Genomic DNA, 24,992 nt, shown 5'->3' on the forward strand with positions numbered 1-24,992 from the left:
TCCCCTGGCGCCACCTGCCGGTGGTTGACGGCGCCGAAATCTCGCGAGAACTCAGGCGGCCGCGGCATTGCCGTCGCTGGGCGCTGCCGAAGTCTCGCGAGAGCTGCAGCGCGGAGCGGCGCGGCTGATGCGGAACGGGCGCTCTGCCTGCCTGCCGCCGACACTCCCCGCGTCCTCCCGCCGCCTCCGCCGGCACCGGAGCGCCCCGGGCCCGCCATGGAGCCCAACCCGCCGAAGCGGAAGGAGCCGCGCAAGTCGCTGCGCGTTAAAGTCATCTCCATGGGCAACGCGGAGGTGGGCAAGGTGAGGCGCTGCTATTGGCGGGCGGGCGATGAGGGGCAGGCCGGGTATCCAATGAGAAACGGGGGTAGGCGGGCGCTGTTATGAGGAAGCCGCGGATTGGCGGATTGAAGGCTGCACGAGCCAATCAGAAGGCGGTGTGAGGGGGAGGGTGGGACTATGGGATGATTGACAGCGGCGGGACGCGGCGGCAGGTGGATGATTGACAGCTGAGGGGGCGCGGCGGAGGGTGGATGATTGACAGCTCGGGGGAGGACGATTGACAGCTCCGAGGGGATGATTGACAGCTGGGGGAGGATGATTGACAGCTCCGGGGGCGTGGCGAAGGACGGATGATTGACAGCTCTGAGGGGATGATTGACACCTGCGGGGAGGATGATTGACAGCTGAGGGGGCGGGACCTGCTCGGTGTCGCCGGTTTTAATTGGCTGCGCGCCGAAGGGGCGTGGCCGGCGGTGGGTCATTGACAGCTCAGGTGGATGATTGACAGCCGAAGGGGCGGTACCTCCTCTGTATCGCCGGTTCTGATTGGCTGCCAGGCCAAAGGGGCGGGGCCGGCGCTGCCTTAAAGAGTCCAGGAGGCGCCGGGAATTCCCTGTTTTTTGGGAATATGGAGCTGTTTGGGGCCATTCCCGCTGAGATTCCCATTTTCCCCCCTTTCCCAGAGCTGCATCATAAAGAGGTACTGCGAGAAGAGGTTCGTGTCCAAGTACTTGGCGACCATCGGGATCGACTACGGAGTCACCAAGTGAGGACACGGAGATGGGACACGGGCTTGGGAATACGGGATGGGACTGGGAAACTGGGATGAGCCACGAAGGAGGGCTCTGCTCCCAGGGAACAAGGGACAGGAGGAGAGGGAACGGCCTCCAGCTGGGCCAGGGGAGGCTCAGGTGGGATATTGGGAATGATTCCCACATGGAAAAAGGGCTGTCAGGCCTTGGAATGAACTTCCCAGGGCAGGGGTGGAGTCGCCATTCCCGGAGGGATTTCCAGTCCCTGTGGATGTGGCCCTTGGGGACACGGGTCAGGGGTGGCCTTGGCAGTGCTGGGAATGGTTGGATTCCGTGATCTCCAAGGGATTTTCCAACCTGAACCATCCCTAAGGATTCTGTGCCATCCTGGCACTGTCCCAGCTCTCCACAATTCCCTGGGAGGAAGTTCCAGGAGGTCCCCAATTCCCAGGGAATGAGGGACAGGAGGAGAAGGGAACAACCAGGGAGGGAGTTTAATTGGATCTTGGGAACAATTCCCACATGGAAACGGTGGTTAAACACTGGAATGAACTTCCCAGGGCAGGGCTGGAGTCGCCATTCCCGGAGGGATTTCAGATCCCTGTGGATGTGGCCCTTGGGGACACGGATCCGGGGTGGCCTTGGATGGTTGGACTTGACGTTCTCCCAGGGCTTTTCCAAGCTGACCAATTCCAGGATTCCCGGGTTTCCCACGTCTCTTTTCCAGGGTGCAGATCAGGGACCGGGAGATCAAAGTGAACATCTTTGACATGGCGGGACATCCCTTCTTCTACGAGGTACGGCCCCCGCTTCCCACCTGGGAGCGCTTGGAATCCCTCGGCATTCCCAAAATCCACCCCGGGTCGGGGCTGGGGCCAAGAAAACTTGGGAATTTGTTTCGCTGCAGTGGCCTGGAATGCTGGAATGGGTTGGGTGGGAAGGGAACTTAAATCCGATCCCATTCCATGGGCAGGGACACCTCCCGCTATCCCAGGGAATCCAAGCCGGCCTTGGACACTGCCAGGGATCCAGGGGCAGCCACAGCTTCTCTGGGAATTCCAGCCCAGCCCCTCCCCACCCTCCCAGCCAGGAATCCCTTCCCAATGTCCCCCCCAAATCTCCCCTTTCCCACTGGGATCCATTCCCTGGGGCCTGGCATTCCAGGCCCTGATCCCCAGTCCCTCTCCAGCTCTCCTGGAGCCCCTTCAGGCTCTGGAATGTGCTCCAAGCTCTCCCGGGATCCTTCCCTTCTCCAGCCTGGCCATTCCCAGCTCTCCCAGCCTGGAGCCAGAGCCTGCCATTGGATCCAGCCCCAGCCCAACTCCTCCCTGGGAAGGAGTTCCGGGAACAAGGGGGTTCCCTGGGAATCTCGGCACTCAGGGCAGGGTCTCCCTTCCCCTTTCCTGCCTTTTCCATCCCCACATTCCAGAAAAATCCCTCTGAATGGATTCTGAGTGTCCTTTATCCTGGAATGGTTTGGGTGGGAAGGGATTTTAAGGCTCATCCCATTCCATGGGCAGGGACACCTCCCACTATCCCAGGGAATCCAACCCGGCCTGGGACACTCCCAGGGATCCAGGGGCAGCCACAGCTTCTCTGGGAATTCCAGCCCAGCCCCTCCCCACCCTCCCAGCCCGGAATCCCTTCCCAATGTCCCCCCCAAATCTCCCCTTTCCCACTGGAATCCATTCCCATGTCCCCTTTCCCGGCTCCGCCGTTCCCGCAGGTCCGGAACGAGTTCTACAAGGACACTCAGGGCGTGCTCCTGGTCTACGACGTGGGATCCAAGGAATCCTTCGACTCCCTGGATTCCTGGCTGGCCGAGATGAAGCAGGAGCTGGGACCCCACGGGAACATGGAAAACGTCGTCTTCGTCGTCTGCGCCAACAAGGTGGGAATTCCGGGCATTCCCGGCATTCCCAGCGGGAGCTCCGGCGCGTGGGAAGGGCGGGAAGCGGGGCCGGGTTGAAGGGAGGATGTTCTGGGAGAGGGGGGTGAGGGAAAACAGGGATTTGGGAATGTTTGTGAGGGAAAACAGGGATTTGGGAATGTTTGTGAGGAAAAACAGGGATTTGGGAATGTTTGCGAGGAACAAGAGGGATTTGGGAATGTTTGTGAGGGACAAGAGGGATTTGGGAATGTTTGTGAGGAACAAGAGGGAATTTGGGAATGTTTGTGAGGGACAAGGGGGATTCTGGGAATGTTTAGTGAGGGACAAGAGGGATTTTGGGAATGTTTGTGAGAAAAAAGAGGGATTTGGGAATGTTTGTGAGGAAAAACAGGGATTTGGGAATGTTTGTGAGACACAAGAGAGATTTGGGAATGTTTGTGAGGAACAAGAGGGATTTTGGGAATGTTTGTGAGGAACAAGAGGGATTTTGGGAATGTTTGTGAGGGAAAACAAGGATTTGGGAATGTTTGTGAGGAACAAGAGGGATTTTGGGAATGTTTGTGAGAAAAAAGAGGGATTTGGGAATGTTTGTGAGAAAAAAGAGGGATTTGGGAATGTTTGTGAGGAAAAACAGGGATTTGGGAATGTTTGTGAGAGAAAACAGGGATTTGGGAATGTTTGTGAGGAAAAACAGGGATTTGGGAATGTTTGTAGAAACAAGAGGGATTTTGGGAATATGGTTTGTAGGGAATTCATTCCAAGAGAAGTGTGTGAGGAACAATGGGGATTTTGGGAATGTTTGTGAGAAAAACAGGGATTTGGGAATGTTTGTGAGGAACAAGAGGGATTTGGGAATGTTTGTGAGGAACAAGAGGGATTTGGGAATGTTTGTGAGGGAAAACAGGGATTTGGGAATGTTTGTGAGGGAAAACAGAGATTTTGGGAATGTTTGTGAGGAAAAACAGATTTTGGGAATGTTTGTGAGGAACAAGAGGGATTTGGGAATGTTTGTGAGGAACAAGAGGGATTTTGGGAATGTTTGTGAGGGAAAACAGGGATTTTGGGAATGTTTGTGAGGGACAAGAGGGATTTGGGAATGTTTGTGAGGAAAAACAAGGATTTGGGAATGTTTATGAGGGAAAACAGGGATTTGGGAATGTTTGTGAGGAACAAGAGGGATTTGGGAATGTTTCTGAGGAACAAGAGCGATTTTGGGAATGTTTTTGAGGAAAAACAGGGATTTTGGGAATGTTTGTGACGAACAAGGGGGATTTTGGGAATGTTTGTGAGGAAAAACAGGGATTTTGGGAATGTTTGTGAGGAACAAGGGGGATTTGGGAATGTTTGTGAGGAACAACAGGGATTCTGGGAATGTTTAGTGAGGGACAAGAGGGATTTGGGAATGTTTGTGAGGAACAAGAGGGATTTGGGAATGTTTGTGAGGAACAAGAGGGATTTTGGGAATGTTTGTGAGGGAAAACAGGGATTTTGGGAATGTTTGTGAGGGACAAGAGGGATTTGGGAATGTTTGTGAGGAAAAACAAGGATTTGGGAATGTTTATGAGGGAAAACAGGGATTTGGGAATGTTTGTGAGGAACAAGAGGGATTTGGGAATGTTTCTGAGGAACAAGAGCGATTTTGGGAATGTTTTTGAGGAAAAACAGGGATTTTGGGAATGTTTGTGACGAACAAGGGGGATTTTGGGAATGTTTGTGAGGAAAAACAGGGATTTTGGGAATGTTTGTGAGGAACAAGGGGGATTTGGGAATGTTTGTGAGGAACAACAGGGATTCTGGGAATGTTTAGTGAGGGACAAGAGGGATTTGGGAATGTTTGTGAGGAACAAGAGGGATTTGGGAATGTGGTTTGTAGGGAACTCATTCCAGGAGAAGTGTGTGAGGAACAAGAGGGATTTTGGGAATGTTTGTGAGGGAAAACAGGGATTTTGGGAATGTTTGTGAGGAAAAACAGGAATTTTGGGAATGTTTGTGAGGGAAAACAGGGATTTGAGAATATTTGTGAGGGAAAACAGGGATTTTGGAAATGTTTGTGAGGAACAAGAGGGATTTGGGAATGTTTGTGAGGAAAAACAGGGATTTGGGAATGTTTGTGAGGGAAAACAGATTTGGGAATGTTTGTGAGGGAAAACAGGGATTTGGGAATGTTTGTGAGGAACGAGAGGGATTTGGGAATGTTTGTGAGGGAAAACAGAGATTTGGGAATGTTTGTGAGGGAAAACAGAGATTTGGGAATGTTTGTGAGGAACAAGAGGGATTTTGGGAATGTTTGTGAGGAAAAACAGGGATTTGGGAATGTTTGTGAGGGACAAGAGGGATTTTGGGAATGTTTGTGAGGGAAAACAGAGATTTGGGAATGTTTGTGAGAGAAAACAGGGATTTGGGAATGTTTGTGAGAGAAAACAGGGATTTGGGAATGTTTGTGAGGAACGAGAGGGATTTTGGGAAGGTTTCTGAGGAACAAGAGGGATTTGGGAATGTTTGTGAGGAACAAGAGGGATTTGGGAATGTTTGTGAGGGAAAACAGGGATTTGGGAATGTTTGTGAGGAAAACTAGGGATTTGGGAATGTTTGTGAGGAACAAGAGGGATTTTGGGAATGTGGTTTGTAAGGGAATTCATTCCAGGAGAAGTGTGAGAAAAAAGAGGGATTTGGGAATGTTTGTGAGGGAAAACAGGGATTTGGGAATGTTTGTGAGGAAAAACAGGGATTTTGGGAATGTTTGTGAGGGAAAACAGGGATTTTGGGAATGTTTGTGAGGAACAAGAGGGATTTGGGAATGTTTGTGAGGAACAACAGGGATTCTGGGAATGTTTAGTGAGGGACAAGAGGGATTTGGGAATGTTTGTGAGGAACAAGAGGGATTTGGGAATGTGGTTTGTAGGGAATTCATTCCAGGAGAAGTGTGTGAGGAACAAGAGGGATTTTGGGAATGTTTGTGAGGGAAAACAGGGATTTTGGGAATGTTTGTGAGGGAAAACAGGGATTTGGGAATGTTTGTGAGGGAAAACAGGGATTTGGGAATATTTGTGAGGGAAAACAGGGATTTTGGAAATGTTTGTGAGGAACGAGAGGGATTTGGGAATGTTTGTGAGGAAAAACAGGGATTTGGGAATGTTTGTGAGGGAAAACAGGGATTTGGGAATGTTTGTGAGGAACGAGAGGGATTTGGGAATGTCTGTGAGGGAAAACAGGGATTTGGGAATGTTTGTGAGGAACAAGAGGGATGTTGGGAATGTTTGTGAGGAACAAGAGGGGATTTGGGAATGTTTTTGAGGAACAAGAGAGATTTGGGAATGTTTGTGCGGAACAAGAGGGATCTGGGAATGTTTGTGAGGGACAAGAGGGATTTGGGGAATGTTTGTGAGGGAAAACAGGGATTTTGGGAATGTTTGTGAGGAAAAACAGTAATTTGGGAATATGGTTTGTAGGGAATTCATTCCAAGAAAAGTGTGTGAGGAACAAGAGGGATTTTGGGAATGTGTGTGAGAAAAAACAGAGATTTGGGAATGTTTGTGAGGAAAAACAGGGATTTGGGAATGTTTGTGAGAGAAAACAGGGATTTGGGAATATTTGTGAGGGAAAACAGAGATTTTTGGAATGTTTGTGAGAGAAAACAGGGATTTGGGAATGTTTGTGAGGAACAAGAGGGATTTGGGAATGTTTGTGAGAGAAAACAGGGATTTGGGAATGTTTGTGAGGAACGAGAGGGATTTTGGGAAGGTTTCTGAGGAACAAGAGGGATTTTGGGAATGTTTGTGAGGAACAAGAGGGATTTGTGGGGAAAAACAGAGATTTGGGAATGTTTGTGAGGGACAAGAGAGATTTGGGAATGTTTGTGCGGAACAAGAGAGATTTGGGAATGTTTGTGAGGAACAAGAGGGATTTGGGAATGTTTGTGAGAGAAAACAGGGATTTGGGAATGTTTGTGAGGAACAAGAGGGATGTTGGGAATGTTTGTGAGGGACAAGAGGGATCTGGGAATGTTTGTGAGGGACAAGAGGGATCTGGGAATGTTTGTGAGGAACAACAAGAGGGATTTTGGGAATGTCTGTGAGGAACAACAAGAGGATTCCGCGCCCGGAGCCGCGTTTCCCAGGGTTTTTTCCCGGGCTGCAGGTGGACTCCGGGAAGCTGCGGAGCGTGGACGAGAGCGAGGGCCGGCTCTGGGCCGAGAGCCGCGGGTTCCTCTACTTCGAGACCTCGGCACAGACCGGAGAGGGGATCTCCGAGATGTTCCAGGTGGGAGAGCGGGAATGGGAGTGGGAATGGGAGTGGGAATGGCCTGGAGAGCAGGGAATAGCCGGTGGTCCTTGTCCAGAGATTGGAGCAGCTCCAGAGGGAATGGTGATGGATCCAAGGAGCTGGAATAGCCAATATTCCTCATCCAGAGGCGTTGGAGCAGCTCCAGAGGGAATGGCCATGGATCCAAGGAGCTGGAATAGGAAATATTCCTCATCCAGAGGCATTGGAACAGCTCCAAAGGGAATGGTGATGGATCCAAGGAGCTGGACAGGATTGGATATCAGGGAATAGGGAATATTCCTCATCCAGAGGTGTTGGAGCAGCTCCAAAGGGAATGGTGATGGATCCAAGGAGTTGGAATAGATAATATTCCTCATCCAGAGGTGTTGGAGCAGCTCCAAAGGGAATGGTGATGGATCCAAGGAGCTGGAATAGGAAATATTCCTCATCCAGAGGCATTGGAACAGCTCCAAAGGGAATGGTGATGGATCCAAGGAGCTGGACAAGCTTGGATATCAGGGAATAGGGAATATTCCTCATCCAGAGGGGGTGGAGCAGCTCCAAAGGGAATGGCCATGGATCCAAGGAGCTGGAATAGCCAATATTCCTCATCCAGAGGTGTTGGAGCAGCTCCAAAGGGAATGGTGATGGATCCAAGGAGCTGGACAGGCTTGGATATCAGGGAATAGGGAATATTCCTCATCCAGAGGGGGTGGAGCAGCTCCAAAGGGAATGGTGATGGATCCAAGGAGCTGGAATAGCCAATATTCCTCATCCAGAGGTGTTGGAGCAGCTCCAAAGGGAATGGTGATGGATCCAAGGAGCTGGATTTGGAAATATTCCTCATCCAGAGGTGTTGGAACAGCTCCAAAGGGAATGGTGATGGATCCAAGGAGCTGGACAGGCTTGGATATCAGGGAATAGGGAATATTCCTCATCCAGAGGGGGTGGAGCAGCTCCAAAGGGAATGGCCATGGATCCAAGGAGCTGGAATAGCCAATATTCCTCATCCAGAGGTGTTGGAGCAGCTCCAAAGGGAATGGTGATGGATCCAAGGAGTTGGAATAGATAATATTCCTCATCCTGAGGTGTTGGAGCAGCTCCAAAGGGAATGGTGATGGATCCAAGGAGCTGGAATAGCCAATATTCCTCATCCAGAGGGGGTGGAGCAGCTCCAAAGGGAATGGTGATGGATCCAAGGAGCTGGACAGGCTTGGATATCAGGGAATAGGGAATATTCCTCATCCAGAGGTGTTGGAGCAGCTCCAAAGGGATGGTCATGGATCCAAGGAGTTGGAAAATCCAATATTCCTCATCCAGAGGGTGGTTGGGAACTGGAGCAACTCCAGAGGGAATGGTCATGGATCCAAGGAGCTGGAATAGGAAATATTCCTCATCCAGAGGTGTTGGAGCAGCTCCAAAGGGAATGGCCATGGATCCAAGGAGCTGGAATAGCCAATATTCCTCATCCAGAGGGTGGAACAGCTCCAAAGGGAATGGCCATGGATCCAAGGAGCTGGAGTAGCCAATATTCCTCATCCAGAGGGTGGAACAGCTCCAAAGGGAATGGTGATGGATCCAAGGAGCTGGAATAGCCAATATTCCTCATCCAGAGGTGTTGGAGCAGCTCCAGAGGGAATGGTGATGGATCCAAGGAGCTGGACAAGCTTAGATATCTGGGAATAGGGAATATTCCTCATCCAGAGGGGGTTGGAGCAGCTCCAAAGGGAATGGTGATGGATTCCAGGCCGCCAGAGTTCAGGGAGTGTTTGGGAATGCTGGGAATGTTGGGAATGTTGGGATGTCTGGGCAGGGCCAGGGGTGGAACTCCGGGATCCTTGTGGGTCCTTCCAGCTCAGGAGATTCCCTAATCCCAGGAGTTGTGCTGGATATTCCCTAATCCCAGGAGTTGTGCTGGATATTCCCTAATCCCAGGGGTTGAGCTGGACATTCCCTAATCCCAGGGGTTGAACTGGATATTCCCTAATCCCAGGGGTTGAGCTGGACATTCCCTAATCCCAAACCTTGAACTGGACATTCCCTAATCCCAAGGGTTGAACTGGATATTCCCTAATCCCAGGGGTTGAACTGGATATTCCCTAATCCCAGGGGTTGATCTGGACATTCCCTAATCCCAGGGGTTGAGCTGGACATTCCCTAATCCCAGGGGTTGAGCTGGACATTCCCTAATCCCAAACCTTGAACTGGACATTCCCTAATCCCAGGGGTTGAACTGGACATTTCCTAATCCCAGGGGTTGAAGTGGATATTCCCTAATCCCCGGGTTGAAGTGGACATTCCCTAATCCCAGGGGTTGAACTGGATATTCCCTAATTCCAGAGATTGCAGCATCTGGTCCTTCCAGCTCAGGAAATTCCCAAATTCCAGGGGTCTCAGTGGATGATCCTTGTGGATCCTTCCAGCTCTAGAGATTCCAGAATCCCAGGGATTGAACTGGACATTCCCTAATCCCAGGGGTTGAACTGGACATTCCCTAATCCCAGGGGTTGAGCTGGACATTCCCTAATCCCAGTGGTTGAACTGGATATTCCCTAATTCCAGGGGTTGTGCTGGATATTCCCTAATTCCAAGCCTTGAACTGGACATTCCCTAATCCCAGGGGTTGAACTGGATATTCCCTAATCCCAGGGGTTGAACTGGATATTCCCTAATCCCAGGGATTGCACTGGACATTCCCTAATCCCAGGAGTTGAACTGAATATTCCCTAATTCCAAGCCTTGAACTGGACATTCCCTAATCCCAGGGATTGTGCTGGACATTCCCTAATCCCAGTGGTTGAACTGGACATTCCCTAATTCCAAAACTTGAACTGGACATTCCCTAATCCCAGGGGTTGAACTGGATATTCCCTAATCCCAGTGGTTGAGCTGGACATTCCCTAATCCCAGGGGTTGAGCTGGACATTCCCTAATCCCAGGGGTTGAGCTGGACATTCCCTAATCCCAGGGGTTGAGCTGGACATTCCCTAATCCCAAACCTCTCCCTGGACGATCCTCCCTCCTCCCACCATTCCCTAAATCCCAAGGCTTGCCCCGGACGCTCCTTCCGGATCCTTCCCCGCTCCCGCATCCCCCCAATTCCCCGCCCCCGAAGGGACCCGAGGGATCCTTTGGGATCCACAATTCCCAGGATCCACGATTCCCAGGATCCACGATTCCCTGTATCCGTAGACTTTCTACTCCGCCATCGTCGACCTGTGCGACAACGGCGGGAAACGCCCGAATTCCGGCGCCGGCATCGGCTTCACCCGGGAACAGGCGGATGCCATCCGGAGGATCCGGAACAGCAAGGACAGCTGGGACATGCTGGGAGTCAAACCCGGAGCCACCAGGTGAGGGAAAGCCGGGAATTCCTTGGGAAGGGTTGGGAATATCCATCCCGGCCTGCTGACGCTGAGGGAACGGTGGACGTGGAATCCTCAGGGATGGGAGAGGTTGGAAAATCCCTCTGGGATCATGGAGTCCAAGCATTCCCAGCGTTGCCAAGGCCAGCACGGATCCGTGTCCCCAAGGGCCACATCCACAGGGATCGGAAATCCCTCCGGGAATGGCGACTCCAGCCCTGCCCTGGGAAGTCCATTCCAGTGTTTAACCACCGTTTCCATGTGGGAATTGTTCCCAAGATCCTGTTAAATTCCCTCCCTGGTTGTTCCCTTCTCTTCCTGTCCCTCATTCCCTGGGAATTGGGGACCTCCTGGAACTTCCTCCCAGGGAATTGTGGAGAGCTGGGACAGTGCCAGGATGGCACAGAATCCTTAGGGATGGTTCAGGTTGGAAAATCCCTTGGAGATCACGGAATCCAACCATTCCCAGCACTGCCAAGGCCTCCACAGATCCGTGTCCCCAAGGGCCACATCCACAGGGATCTGAGATCCCTCTGGGAATGGCGACTCCAGCCCTGCCCTGGGAAGTTCATTCCAGTGCCTGACAGCCCTTTCCATGTGGGAATTGTTCCCAAGATCCAGTTAAACTCCCTCCCTGGTTGTTCCCTTCTCCTCCTGTCCCTTCTTCCCTGGGAACTGGAGACTTCCTGAAACTTCCTTCCAGGGAATTGTGGAGAGCTGGGACAGTTCCATAGGATGGCACAGAATCCTGGGAATGCTGGGAATGCTGGCTCTGCCCACACTGGCAGAAGATTCCCAAATCCCAGGAGTTGAACTCCATGATCCTCCTGATTCCTTCTGGCTCGGGAGATTCCCTAATCCCAGGAGTCTCAGTGGATATTCCCTAATTCCAGAGGTTGCAGTAGATAATCCTTGTGGGTCCTTCCTGCTCAGGATATTCCCTAATCCCAGGGGTTGCAGTGGATATTCCCTAATCCTGGAAGGAACGCTGGGAATGCTGGCTCTGCCCGCGCTCTCGGGAGATTCCCGAATTCCAGGTGTAGCCTTTGTGGGCACGGCCCCCGTCCCGTGTGGGTCGTGCAACTGAATTTATGAATTTATTAGTTTATTAATTAATATCAAATCATTAAGAACAGCGAGAATTTAGATGGCCAATTGGAACCGTGAGACGTCACAAACACGTGACCTCCTCAACCAATCCCATTCGAGCACTTTACTGAGCACGCGCAACAGAGTCCGGAAGCACCACAACCCCCAGAATGCCTTGCGGTACTTCCGGTCTCAGACCTCGCTACACCGGAAGTGGAACTCCGTGAGCGTCGAGGATTTTTCCGGCTCGGGAGATTCCAGAATTCCAGGGTTTGCGCTGGATATTCCCTAATCCCTCCTGTCCCGTTCCCTTAGGGATGATGTGAACAGGGCGTAGCGGAAGCTGGGAATGCTGGCTCTGCCCGCGCTCTCGGGAGATTCCCGAATTCCAGGTGTAGCCTTTGTGGGCACGGCCCCCGTCCCGTGTGGGTCGTGCAACTGAATTAATTAATTTATTAATTTATTACTATGAAATTTATTAAGAACAACGGGAGTTTATACAGTCAATTCAAACCGTGAGGCGTCGTAAGCACGTGACCTCCTCAACCAATCCCATTCGAGCACTTTACTGAGCACGCGCAACAGAGTCCGGAAGCAATCCGGAAATACTACAGCCCCCAGAGTGCTTTGCAGCACTTCCGGTCTCAGACCTCGCTACACCGGAAGTGGAACTCCGTGAGCGTCGAGGATTTTTCCGGCTCGGGAGATTCCAGAATTCCAGGGTTTGCGCTGGATATTCCCTAATCCCTCCTGTCCCGTTCCCTTAGGGATGAGGTGAACAAGGCGTACCGGAAGCTGGCCGTGCTCCTGCATCCCGACAAATGCGTGGCTCCCGGCAGCGAGGACGCCTTCAAGGCCGTGGTGAACGCCCGCACCGCGCTCCTCAAGAACCTCAAGTAGGGGCAAAAAAACCGGGAAAACATTCCAATATTCCCGCCCGGACCGCGCTCCTCAAGGACCTCGAGTAGGGAGAAGGAAGAAAGAAAACCGGGAAAACATTCCCACCTTTTTCTCCCGGTGGGGGGAGGAGGGAACGCCGCTGCCTCCTCTCCTTCCGGACAATCCCGGGGGATCAGATCCAGGCAGAGAGGAGGGATCGGGATTGGTGGGATGGGGTGGGAGAGGGATCCTGGAGCATCCCTGGATCCTGGCTCCGGGGGTGTAAACACTGGGATCAGGGACATTCCCAATTCCTGGATGTTTGGGATGGGAAGGAGCCACTGGGATCAGGGACATTCCCACCTTCCCAAATATTTGGGATGGGATGGGAAGGAGCCACTGGGATCAGGGACATTCCCACCTTCCCAGATATTTGGGATGGGATGGGAAGGAGCCACTGGAAGCAGGGACATTCCCACTTTCCCAGATATTTGGGAATGAGCTGGGAAGAGAAGATGGATCCCGGAGCATCCCTGTATCCATGGCTCCAGGAGTGTAAACACTGGGAAGAGGGATCCTGGAGCATCCCTGGATCCTGGCTCCGGGGGTGTAAACACTGGGATCAGGGACATTCCCACCTTCCCAGATATTTGGGATGAGCTGGGAAGGAGCCACTGGGATCAGGGAAATTCCCACTTTCCTGGATGTTTGGGATGGGAATGCTGAGGATGCTCCAGGTGGGGTTGGTGCAAACACTGGGAAGAGGGAAATTCCCAATTCCTGGATGTTTGGGATGGGATGGGAAGGAGCCACTGGGAGCAGGAACATTCCCAGCTTCCCAAATATTTGGGATGGGATGGGAAGGAGCCACTTGGAGCAGGGACATTCCCACCTTCCCAGATATTTGGGATGGGATGGGAAGGAGCCACTTGGAGCAGGGACATTCCCACCGTCCCAGATATTTGGGAATGAGCTGGGAAGAGAAGATGGATCCCGGAGCATCCCTGTATCCATGGCTCCAGGGGTGTAAACTCTGGGAAGAGGGATCCTGGAGCATCCCTGGATCCTGGCTCAGGGGTGTAAACACTGGGATCAGGGACATTCCCACCTTCCCAGATATTTGGGATGAGCTGGGAAGGAGCCACTGGGATCAGGGACATTCCCACTTTCCTGGATGTTTGGGATGGGAATGCTGAGGATGCTCCAGGTGGGGTTGGTGCAAACACTGGGAAGAGGGAAATTCCCACCTTCCTGGATGTTTGGGATGGGAAGGGAAGGAGCCACTGGGAGCAGGGACATTCCCAATTCCTGGATGTTTGGGATGGGATGGGAAGGAGCCACTGGGAGCAGGAACATTCCCACCTTCCCAGATATTTGGGATGGGATGGGATGGGATGGGATGGGATGGGATGGGATGGGATGGGAAGGAGCCACTGGGAGCCGGAACATTCCCACCTTCCCAAATATTTGGGATGGGATGGGATGGGATGGGAAGGAGCCACTGGGAGCCGGAACATTCCCACCTTCCCAGATATTTGGGATGAGCTGGGAAGATGGATCCCGGAGCATCCCTGTATCCATGGCTCCAGGGGTGTAAACTCTGGGAAGAGGGATCCTGGAGCATCCCTGGATCCTGGCTCCGGGGGTGTAAACACTGGGATCAGGGACATTCCCAATTCCTGGATGTTTGGGATGGGATGGGAAGGAGCCACTTGGAGCAGGGACATTCCCACCTTCCCAGATATTTGGGAATGAGCTGGGAAGGAGCCACTGGAAGCAGGGACATTCCCACCTTCCCGGCCGTGTCATTCCCAGCCATGACCTGGAATATTCCCCTTCCTGCATCCAGAGGGACGAGGAATCCCCGGGATTCCATTCCCGGGTTATCCCAACCCTTGGGAGCGACACAAACCCCCCCGGGAATGTTCATTATCCCGGGAAAAGCCGCTCCCTTCCCGCATCCAGGAAGATTCCCGGCGGGAAAAGCCGCTCCGGGAACATCATTCCCGCTTTTCCTGAGCCGGGATCGGGCTCCCATCCCTCTTGGAATGCGGATTTCCTGCCGATATTCGGGAATTTTTTCCCTCTTGGGCAACTTTTTCCCCTCAAAATCATGGATTAATCCTGGATTTTTTTGGGGAATGGGATCCTTTCACTCTTCCTTCTTGGGCAACTTTTTCCCCTCAAAATCATGGATTAATCCTGGATTTTTTTGGGGAATGGGATCCTTTCACTCTTCCTTCTTTTTCTGGGAAGAAGGAATAATTTTTCCAGCTGGGAAGAACCTTTTCCTTTCTCTAGTTCGGGAATATCCCGAGGGAATTGTTGCTTCCCGAATTTTAAGATCGACACAAATCCCGTTTTCTCTTGGAATTAACTCCTGTTTTCCCTCTCAAAATCATGGATTAATCCTGGATTTTTTTGGGGGGATCCTTTCGCTCTTCCTTCGTTTTCTGGGAAGAAGGAATAACTGGGAAGAGCCTTTTCCCTACTCCCCTTTGGGAATATCCCGAGGGAATCTTCCCTTGGAATTAACTCCCATTTTCCCTCTCAAAATCCTTCAAAATCATGGATTAATCCCAGATTTTTTTTCAGGAATGGGATCCTTTCGTTCTTCCTTTGTTTTCTGGGAAGAAGGAATAACTTTTCCAGCTGGGAAGAGCCTTTTCCCTCCTCTAGTTCGGGAATATCCCGAGGGAATTGTCGCTTCCCGAATTTTAAGATCGACACAAATCCCGTTTTCCCTTGGAATTAACTCCCGTTTTCCCTCTCAAAATCCTTCAAAATCATGGATTAATCCTGGATTTTTGTTGGGAATGGGATCCTTTCGCTCTTCCTTCTTTTTCTGGGAAGAAGGAATAACTGGGAAGAGCCTTTTCCCTGCTCCCCTTTGGGAATATCCCGAGGGAATTTTCCCTTGGAATTAACTCCCGTTTTCCCTCTCAAAATCCTTCAAAATCATGGATTAATCCCAGATTTTTTTTCAGGAATGGGATCCTTTCGTTCTTCCTTCGTTTTCTGGGAAGAAGGAATAACTGGGAAGAGCCTTTTCCCTTCTCTAGTTTGGGAATATCCCGAGGGAATTGTCGCTTCCCGAATTTTAAGATCGACACAAATCCCGTTTTCCCTTGGAATTAACTCCCGTTTTCCCTCTCAAAATCATGGATTAATCCCGGATTTTTTTGGGGAATGGGATCCTTTCGCTCTTCCTTCTTTTTCTGGGAAGAAGGAATAATTTTTCCAGCTGGGAAGAACCTTTTCCTTTCTCTAGTTCGGGAATATCCCGAGGGAATTGTCGCTTCCCGAATTTTAAGATCGACACAAATCCCGTTTTCTCTTGGAATTAACTCCCGTTTTCCCTCTCAAAATCATGGATTAATCCCGGATTTTTTGGGGGAATGGGATCCTTTCGCTCTTCCTTCTTTTTCTGGGAAGAAGGAATAACTGGGAAGAGCCTTTTCCCTACTCCCCTTTGGGAATATCCCAAGGGAATTTTCCCTTGGAATTAACTCCCGTTTTCCCTCTCAAAATCCTTCAAAATCATGGATTAATCCCAGATTTTTTTTCAGGAATGGGATCCTTTCGCTCTTCCTTTGTTTTCTGGGAAGAAGGAATAACTTTTCCAGCTGGGAAGAGCCTTTTCCCTCCTCTAGTTCGGGAATATCCCGAGGGAATTGTCGCTTCCCGAATTTTAAGATCGACACGAATCCCGTTTTCCCTTGGAATTAACTCCCGTTTTCCCTCTCCCAGCTGGATAAAAACACGGATTGGGATCCGCCAGGGCTTGGAATTCTGGCAGGTGACCCCGCTGGGATCTCCTTCCCGCCCAATTCCCTGGAAAACTCCCCCCCCCCATCCTAAATTCCGGCTCCAGAATTCCCTTTTCCGTTGCCCGTTTTCCCCCAGAGGAAGGCGGATGATCCCGTTTTCCAGGTGCTGCAATTCCCGGAATTCCGAGATTCCCCGGCCTTGGGAATGGTTTGGAGGCTTCTCCCATTCCTGCTGCTTCTCCTGGGAATTTGGGGGGGGGGGGGTTTCCTGGGAATTTTCGGGGGGGTTTTCCTGCCTTTTTCCTGGATCGTTCGGAGCTGATCCCGCGCTTTTCGCTTCCCGGGATTCCCGAGGGTGGGGGTGGATTTTTCTCCATTAAATCCCGTTGGGAATAACGGGAGAGCCCCGGGATGTGTCCGTGGTTTCATTCCCGCTCCCGGCTTGGAGCCGGACAAGGGGGAGGGGGAAATTTGGGAATCACTGCCAGGAGCAGGAGCTGGGAAAGGGGTTGGAGCAGCCCCGGGGGCGGGAATGTGGGATCGGGAATTCCAGAGGCTTGGGATGGAATGGGAATGTGGGATCGGGAATTCCAGAGGTTTGGGATGGGAATGTGGGATTGGAGATTCCAGCGGCTTGGGATGGGAATGTGGGATGGGGAATTCCAGAGGCTTGGGATGGGATGGGAATGTGGGATCAGGGATTCCAGAGGCTTGGGGTGGGAATGTGGGATCAAGGATTCCAGAGGCTTGGGATGGGAATGTGGGATCAGGGGATCCAGAGGCTTGGGATGGGAATGTGGGATCGGGAATTCCAGAGGCTTGGGATGGGATGGGAATGTGGGATCAGGAATTCCAGAGGCTTGGGATAGGGTGGGAATGTGTGGGAGCCTGGATGGGATCCGGCATTCCAGAGGCTTGGGATCAGAGATTCCAGAGGCTTGGGATGGGAATGTGGGATCGGGGATTCCAGAGGCTTGGGATGGGAATGTGGGATCAGGGGATCCAGAGGCTTGGGATGGGAATGAGGGGGAGCCTGGATGGGATCCAGGATTCCAGAGGCTTGGGATGGGATGGGAATGTGGGATCAGGGATTCCAGAGGCTTGGGATGGGAATGTGGGATCCAGGATTCCAGAGGTTTGGGATGGGAATGTGGGATCAGCGATTCCAGAGGCTTGGAATGGGAATGTGGGATCGGGAATTCCAGAGGCTTGGGATGGGAATGTGGGATCGGGAATTCCAGAGGCTTGGGATGGGATGGGAATGTGGGATCATGGAATCCAGAGGCTTAAGGTGGGAATGTGGGATCCAGGATTCCAGAGGTTTGGGATGGGAATGCGGGATGGGGAATTCCAGAGGCTTGGGATGGGATGGGAATGTGGGATCAGGAATTCCAGAGGCTTGGGATGGGAATGTGGGATCTGGGATTCCAGAGGCTTGGGATGGGAATGTGGGATGGGGAATTCCAGAGGCTTGGGATGGGAATGTGGGATTGGGAATTCCAGAGGCTTGGGATGGAATGGGAATGTGGGATCAGGGAATCCAGAGGCTTGGAATGGGAATGTGTTGGAACCTGGATGGGATCTGGGATTCCAGAGGCTTGGGATGGGAATGAGGGGGAGCCTGGATGGGATCCAGGATTCCAGAGGCTTGGAATGGGATGGGAATGTGGCATCTGGAATTCCAGAGGCTTGAGATCAGGAATTCCAGAGGCTTGGGGTGGGAATGTGGGATCGGGGATTCCAGAGGCTTGGGATGGGAATGTGGGATCGGCAATTCCAGAGGCTTGGAATGCAGAGCCACCTCCAGGAGCCGCCTCCGAGGATCCCTGGGATGGAAAACCCTCCCTGGCTGCGCTTCCCGGCGCTCCGGAGCCGGCAGGAGATTCCCGGAAGATTCCCGACCTGCCGCCCCTGGAAAGACAAATCCAGGGAAAAGACAAATCCAGGAGCCGGGAATTCCGGGGTTAATTCCGGCGCAGGAATAATGAAATCCCTGGAAAAGCGGCCCTGGGATGAGGATTCCCGGGAATGTGGTGCCTCTGGGGGGCCGAGGGGGGTTATCCCAGGGGTTGGGGGGCTCCTGCATCCCGGTTTTCCGCATCCAGAGGGGCTGGAGGAGCGGTGGGAATGCAGGGAAGAGGAGAGAGATCGGGAAGGGATTCCTGGCTGGGAGGGTGGGGAGGGGCTGGGCTGGAATTCCCAGAGAAGCTGTGGCTGCCCCTGGATCCCTGGGAGTGTCCAAGGAAAAGCTGGAGCCACCTGGGATAGCGGGAGGTGTCCCTGAACATGGAATGGGATGGGATTTAAGTTCCCTTCCCACCCAAACCCCTCTGGAATTCCGACGGCTGCTTTCCCCCATTCCCAGGGAACCCCCCAAATCCCCGTGGATTCGCCGCCGGTTTCACTCCCGTCCCCTCTCCCACTTCCAGCAGACCCCTTTTCCCTCCTGCTTTATCCATGATTTTATTCCCTTCCCTTCCCAAACCTTCCCTTCCCAAACCTCCCCAAACCTTCCCTTCCCGCCCCACTCCGGGATTTTGGGATTTACGGAGCCCCCCGCCAGCTCATCCAAGACGCGCATCCCTCCCCGAGTCTCCCGCTCCTCCAAATCCAGCCGGGAAAGCGGCTTTTCCCGCTCTCCCGGATCCTCGGGAATCCTGGAATCTCCGGCAGCCAAAGGGTTACGGGGAGGCGGGGCGCGAATTCCCGCCCCCAAAACGCCGGGAAAAACCCCCCTTTTCCCGCTCCACATCCCGAGGGAAGGATCCAGGGGAGGATGCGGGATGAATCCTCGCTGATCCCGGCGGGGGCTCCGGGATCGCATCCCTGGGTTTTTTCTTTTTTTCCGGGATCGCGCATCCCCCGTTTGTTTTGTTTTTATTTCCAACCCCGCATCCCGAGGGGTGGGAAACAAAAAACGAGGCGTGTCGGGAAAAAGGGCCGAGGAGGAGCAGAGGAGGGGAGGCATCGCGACATCTCCCGGAGCTCCGGGAGCATCCCGGCGCTGCGCGAAAGGCCGGGAAAACCGGCCGGGAAGCTGGGATTCAAGGCCGGGAAAAGCGGCCGGGAAGGAGCTTTGGGAAGCGGCCGGGAAGGAGCTTTGGGAAGAGACCGGGAAAGCAGCTCGGGAAGCGGCGTGAGAAGCCGGCTGGGAGCTGGGAATCAGCCCGGGAAGCAGCTCGGGAAGCAGCCTGGAAGTAGCCTGGGAAGTGAGCTGGGAATCAGCCCGGGAATCAGCCCGGGAAGAAGGAGCCTCTCCCGCCGCGCCGCATCCACGATTATCCCTTTCCCGCTGCCCTGGAGAACCGGGAAGGCCTCGGTGAGCCGGGAAGTGGACTGGGAAGTAACCTGGGAAGCGGGCTGGGAATCAGCCTGGAATTAGCTTGGAATTAGCCTGGGAATCAGCCCGGCATCCCAGCCCGCGCTGCAGCCGCGATTATCCCTCTCCCCCTTTCCCTGGGACTGCTGGGAAGGCCTGTGGAGCTTCCCGGGGAGCTGGGAAGCAGGTTGGGAAGCGAGCTGGGAATCAGCCCGGGAATCAGGCTGGGAAGCAGCCTGGGAGCAGCCTGGGAAGTGAGCTGGGAATCAACCTGGAATTAGCCTGGGAAGCAGGCTGGGAATCAACCTGGAATTAGCCTGGAATCAGCCTGGGAAGTGACCTGGGAATCAGCCTGGAATCAGCGTGGAATTAACCTGGGAATCAGCCTGGGAATCAACCTGGGAAACAGCCTGGGAATCTACTTGGAATTAGCCTGGAATTAGCCTGGGAAGTGACCTGGGAAGCAGCTTGGGAATCAACCTGGAATTAGCCTGGGAATCAGCCTGGGAATCAACTTGGAATCAGCCTGGGAATCAACTTGGAATCAACTTGGAATTAGCCTGGGAATCAGCCTGGGAATCAACTTGGAATTAGCCTGGAATTAACCTGGGATCAGCCTAGAACCAGCCTGGGAATCAACTTGGAATGAACCTGGAATCAACTTAGAATTAACCTGGGAAAGAGCCTGGGAATCAACTTGGAATTAGCCTGGGAATCAGCTTGGAATTAGCCTGGAATTAGCCTGGGAATCAGCCTGGGAATCAACTTGGAATTAACCTGGAATTAACCTGGGATCAGCCTAGAATCAGCCTGGGAATCAACTTGGAATGAACCTGGAATCAACTTAGAATCAACCTGGGAAAGAGCCTGGGAATCAGCCTGGGAATCAACTTGGAATCAGCCTGGGAATCAACTTGGAATCAGCCCGGAATTAGCCTGGGAATCAACTTGGAATCAGCCTGGGAATCAACTTGGAATCAGCCCGGAATTAGCCTGGGAATCGCCCTGGAATCCCCCCGCTCTCCCAGCCTCCCGTCCCCCATTCCCTGGGAAAACCGGGAATTCCCGCTGAGCCGGCGATGCCTCCTCGAGTGACCCCTCCCTGACCCGCCATCCCGCCTTATTCCAACCGGGAAAACAAAACCACAACACCCCCCCCCCTTTCCCTCCCCCCCCCCATCCCCCCCCAACATGCCCAGGAACGGCGGATTCTCCGAGCCGGAATTCTCCGCCGACTATTCCGCCGACTACTCCGCCAGCCTCCCCTCGGATCCCGAACGCGCCGGCGGCGCCTCCGGCTCCTCCCGCCGCGGAACCTTCCGGATCTCCCCTCCCTGCCCCTGCCTCCCGCGCTCCGCCCGCCTCTCCTTCGCCCCGGAATCCCTGGAAAACCTCTACCAGGCCTATTTCCGCCGGCAGCGCCACGACACCCTCCTGGTGCTCGCCGTCTTCGCCGCCCTCTTCGACGCCTACGTCCTGGCCACCGCTTCCGTGGATCTGGGGCGGGATGGGAGGGAATTCCCGCCCGTCCTGGTGCCGGCGGCGGCGTTCCTGGTGGCCCACGTGGCCCTGCTGGCCCTCTGGAAGTGCCGCCTGCTCCCGGAGCGTTTCTCCCGCCGCTTCCTGCCCGGAATCCTCTGGATCCTCATCCCGGCGCAGGTAGGGGAAAGGAAAAATGTGGGATGGGTGGGGTTTTTTTTTTTTTTAATTATGATAATTGTAAGAAATCCGTCCCCCTTTTGTCCTCGGAGCTCTGTCCCCGACTTTATGGGGATCGATCCCTGTCCCTGGAGCTCCATCCCTGTCCCTGGAGCTCCATCCCTGTCCTCTGAGATCCATCCCTGGCTTCATGGGAATTCCTGTCCCCGGAGCTCCATCCCTGATTTTATGGGAATCAATCCCTGTCCTGGAGCTCCATCCCTGTCCCCAGAGCTCCATCCCTGGGTTTATGGGGATCCATCCCTGTCCTGGAGCTCCATCCCTGTCCCCAGAGCTCCAGAGCTCCATCCCTGGCTTTATGAGGATCCATCCCTGTCCCTGGAGCTCCATCCTTTGGCTTTATGGGAATCCCTGTCCCCAGAGCTCCATCCCTGATTTTATGGGAATCAATCCCTGTCCCTGGAGCTCCATCCCTGTTCCTAAAGTTCCATCCCTGTTCCTAAAGTTCCATCCCTGACCCCAGAGCTCCATCCCTGACTTTATGGGAATTCCTGTCCCCGGAGCTCCATCCCTGATTTTATGGGGATCAATCCCTGTCCCTGGAGCTCCATCCCTGTTCCTAAAGTTCCATCCCTGTCCCCAGAGCTCCATCCCTGACTTTTTTGGGATCAATCCCTGTCCCCAGAGCTCCATTCCTAACTTTATGGGGATCCATCCCTGTTCCCGGAACTCCATCCCTGTTCCCGGAACTCCATCCCTGTTCCTGGAACTCCATCCCTGTCCCAGGAGCTCCATCCCTGTTCCAGGAGCTCCATCCCTGTTCCCAGAGCTCCATCCCTGTCCTGGAGCTCCATCCCTTTCCTGGAGCTCCATCCCTGTCCCTGGAGCTCCATCCCTGTCCTGGAGCTCCATCCCTGTTCCCAGAGCTCCATCCCTGTTCCAGGAGCTCCATCCCTGTTCCTGGAGCTCCATCCCTGTTCTTGGAGCTCCATCCCTGTCCTGGAGCTCCATCCCTGTCCTGGAGCTCCATCCCAGCTCCAGAGCGTTCGCAGAGTCGGAAAGGAAGGGGGTTGGGAGAGGGTTTGGGATGTTCGGGAAGGACATGGAGGGGCTGGAGCAGGGCCAGGGAAGGGACTGGAGCACAATTCCCGCGAGGAGAGGCTGAGGGAGCTGGGAAGGGGCTCATCCCAGGGAAAAGAGGGATCAGGAGGGACCTTTTCCCGCCCCACAACTCCCTGCCAGGAGGGGGGAGCCGGGAGGGGTCCCCAGTTCCCAGGGAATGAGGGACAGGAGGAGAGGGCTCGGCCTCCAGCTGGGCCAGGGGAGGGGCAGGTGGGATATTGGGAAGGATGGGAATTCCCACTCCTATCCCACATCCCAACTATTCCCCTTCCTCTCCCACATCCCAATTATTCCCCTTCCCAACCCACATCCCAATTATTCCCCCTCCTCTCCCACATCCCAGTTATTCCCCCTTCCCAACCCACATCCCAACTATTCCCTCTCCTCTCCCACATCCCAACTATTCCTCCTCCTGACCCACGTCCCAACTTATTCCCCCTCCAAGCCCACATTCCAAATTATTCCCCCTCCTCTCCCACATCCCAACGATTCCTCCTCCTATCCCACATCCCAATTATTCCCCTTCCCAACTCACATCCCAACTATTCCTTCTCCTCTCCCACATCCCAGTTATTCCCCCTCCCATCCCACATTCCAAATTATTCCTCTTCCTATCCCACATCCCAACTATTCCCCTTCCCAACCCACATCCCAACTATTCCCCCTCCTCTCCCCCATCCCAACTCTTCCCACCTCCCAGTTGTTCCCTTCTCCCAGGAAGCAGCAGCAGGACAGGAGGGCTCGGCCTCCAGGGGGAGATTCCGGTTGGATATCGGGAAGGAATTCTTTCCATGGATCGGGATCAGCCCTTGGAATGGGCCGCCCAGGGAGGGGGTGGAGTCACTTCCCTGGAGGTTCTCGGGATGAGGTTGGATGTGGCATCAGTGCCACAGGCCGGGGTTGGATCCAGGGTCGGATCCGCGATCCCGGAGCTCTTTTCCAACCAAGCTGATTCCGGGATTCTGGGATTCCTGCAGGAAAACAGAGTCTAAAATTTTAGGATGAACTTGGATGTGGCATCAGTGCCATGGGCTGGGGTCGGATCCAGGGTTTGACTCCACAGTCCTGGAGCTCTTTTCCAACCCGGCTGATTCTGGGATTCCGTGATTCCATGATTCCTGCAGGAAAACAGGATCTAAGTTTTTAGGATGAGCTTGGATGTGGCATCAGCGCCACGGGCCGGGAACCACGGCGGGGTCGGATCCAAGGATTGACTCCGCGACCTCGGAGCTCTTTTCCAACCCAGCTAATTCTGGGATTCTGGGATTCCTGCAGGAAAACAGGGCCTAAATTTTTAGGATGAGGTCGGATGTGGCATCAGTGGCTGGGAACCACGGCGGGGTCAGATCCAGGGTTGGACTCCACGATCTCGGAGCTCTTTTCCAACCCAGCTAATTCTGGGATTCTGGGATTCCTGCAGGAAAACAGGGTCTAAGTGGAATTCAAGTCCGGTTTAATTTTGGCTCCAGAAAGAGTTGGAAAGGAAGGGATTGGGAGAGGATTTAGGATGTTCGGACAGGTTGGATATCAGGAAGGAATTCTTTCCATGGATCGGGATCAGCCCTTGGAATGGGCCGCCCAGGGAGGGGGTGGAGTCACTTCCCTGGAGGTTTTTGGGATGAGCTTGGATGTGGCATCAGTGCCGTGGGCTGGGGTTGGATCCAGGGTCGGATCCGCGATCCCGGAGCTCTTTTCCAACCCGGCTGATTCTGGGATTCCTGCAGGAAAACAGGGCCTAAATTTTTAGGACGACCTTGGACGTGGCACCAGCGCCACACGGGCCGGGAACCGCGGCGGGGTCGGATCCGACTCCACCACCTCGGAGCCCTTTTCCGCCCCCGCCCATCCCGCGATCCCGAATAACGACGGATCCCCTCCCCCGCAGGTCCTGGGCTACCTGGCGCTGAATTTCGGGAGCGCCCCGGAGCCGGCGGACACGGTGGGCTGGCAGGCCTTCTTCGTCTTCTCCTTCTTCCTGACGCTGCCCCTGCGCCTCCTGCCCATCGTGGCCGTGGCCGCCGCCTCCTGCGGCCTCCACACCCTCGTGCTCGGCGTGGCTGTGGCCCAGCAGCAGCGGCGACGCAATTCCCTGAGCTCCCTGGAGCGGGGCGGGGACCTGGGGAGGCAGGTATGGAAAATAATTTAGTGGGGGGGGGAATAATGGGAGGTGGGATGGAACGGGAGGAGGAGGGGGAGGAGGAGGGAGGGGGGTGGGAGGTGCCGGGGGGGATTCGCGGCTGAGTTTGTGGGGATTTGGGCCTTGGGTTTGTGGGGATGCACCCCTGGGTTTGTGGGGATCCACCCCTGGCTTTGTGGGGATACATCCCTGGATTTATGGGAATCCACCCCTGGATTTATGGGGACCCATCCCTGGATTTATGGGGATCCATCCCTGTCCCTGGAGCTCCATCCCTAGATTTGTGGGGATCCATCCCTGATTTTATGGGGATCCGTCCCTGGATTTATGGGGATCCATCCCTGGATTTATGGGGATCCATCCCTGTCGTCTGAGCTCCATCCCTGATTTTATGGGGATCCATCCCTGACTTTGTGGGGATCCATCCCTGGATTTCTGGGGATCCATCCCTGGCTTTCTGGGGA

General features: G+C 53.9%; 3 protein-coding genes across 8 annotated transcripts; all 3 read left to right on the forward strand.

The window, feature by feature from the left end:
* The first annotated feature begins 104 nt into the window (after positions 1–104).
* Positions 105–12,613, forward strand: DNAJC27 (DnaJ heat shock protein family (Hsp40) member C27). Its single transcript, XM_027713176.2, has 7 exons — positions 105–303; positions 966–1,048; positions 1,762–1,831; positions 2,761–2,925; positions 7,063–7,185; positions 10,381–10,541; positions 12,410–12,613. The coding sequence occupies exons 1-7, from the start codon at positions 217–219 to the stop codon at positions 12,540–12,542; spliced, it is 822 nt and encodes a 273-aa protein (XP_027568977.1). The 5' UTR covers positions 105–216; the 3' UTR covers positions 12,543–12,613.
* A 102-nt stretch (positions 12,614–12,715) lies between these two features.
* On the forward strand, positions 12,716–16,701 carry LOC113983742. Of its 6 annotated transcripts, XM_039377968.1 has the most exons (4): positions 12,716–12,943; positions 14,198–14,631; positions 15,680–15,835; positions 16,218–16,700. In XM_039377968.1, exons 1-4 carry the CDS (start codon positions 12,902–12,904, stop codon positions 16,669–16,671), a joined length of 1,086 nt encoding a protein of 361 aa, XP_039233902.1. In that variant the 5' UTR covers positions 12,716–12,901; the 3' UTR covers positions 16,672–16,700. The 6 variants fall into 6 exon arrangements, with proteins under 6 accessions (XP_039233902.1, XP_039233905.1, XP_039233901.1 ...); XM_039377971.1 differs by having other exon boundaries at positions 12,716–13,687; positions 14,197–14,631; positions 15,680–16,700; XM_039377967.1 differs by having other exon boundaries at positions 12,716–13,516; positions 14,139–14,631; positions 15,680–16,700.
* A 2,555-nt stretch (positions 16,702–19,256) lies between these two features.
* Positions 19,257–24,519, forward strand: LOC113983744 (adenylate cyclase type 3-like; the record flags this gene model as incomplete). Its single annotated transcript, XM_027713177.2, has 2 exons — positions 19,257–21,269; positions 24,277–24,519. Coding segments are annotated over exons 1-2 (711 nt in total), but the record flags the coding sequence as incomplete, so codon positions are not given.
* Positions 24,520–24,992: the final 473 nt, after the last annotated feature.

The sequence above is a fragment of the Pipra filicauda genome, unplaced genomic scaffold (assembly GCF_003945595.2).
Source record: "Pipra filicauda isolate LSUMZ 115617 unplaced genomic scaffold, ASM394559v2 scaffold985_size41522_pilon, whole genome shotgun sequence".
Lineage (NCBI taxonomy): Eukaryota > Metazoa > Chordata > Aves > Passeriformes > Pipridae > Pipra > Pipra filicauda.

Bases quoted from the DNA above. Each gene is read 5' to 3' on its own strand.
- DNAJC27 (XM_027713176.2), top strand. From the start codon at position 217: ATGGAGCCCAACCCGCCGAAGCGGAAGGAGCCGCGCAAGTCGCTGCGC. The intron at 1,049-1,761 runs GTGAGGACACGG...TCTCTTTTCCAG, and splicing joins ATCGACTACGGAGTCACCAA to GGTGCAGATCAGGGACCGGG. The intron at 2,926-7,062 runs GTGGGAATTCCG...CCCGGGCTGCAG, and splicing joins TCGTCGTCTGCGCCAACAAG to GTGGACTCCGGGAAGCTGCG.
- LOC113983742 (XM_039377967.1), top strand. From the start codon at position 13,177: ATGAGCTGGGAAGGAGCCACTGGGATCAGGGAAATTCCCACTTTCCTG. The intron at 13,517-14,138 runs GGAGCATCCCTG...AAGAGGGATCCT, and splicing joins GGGAAGAGAAGATGGATCCC to GGAGCATCCCTGGATCCTGG. The intron at 14,632-15,679 runs ATCATGGATTAA...TTCCCTCTCAAA, and splicing joins GGCAACTTTTTCCCCTCAAA to ATCATGGATTAATCCCGGAT.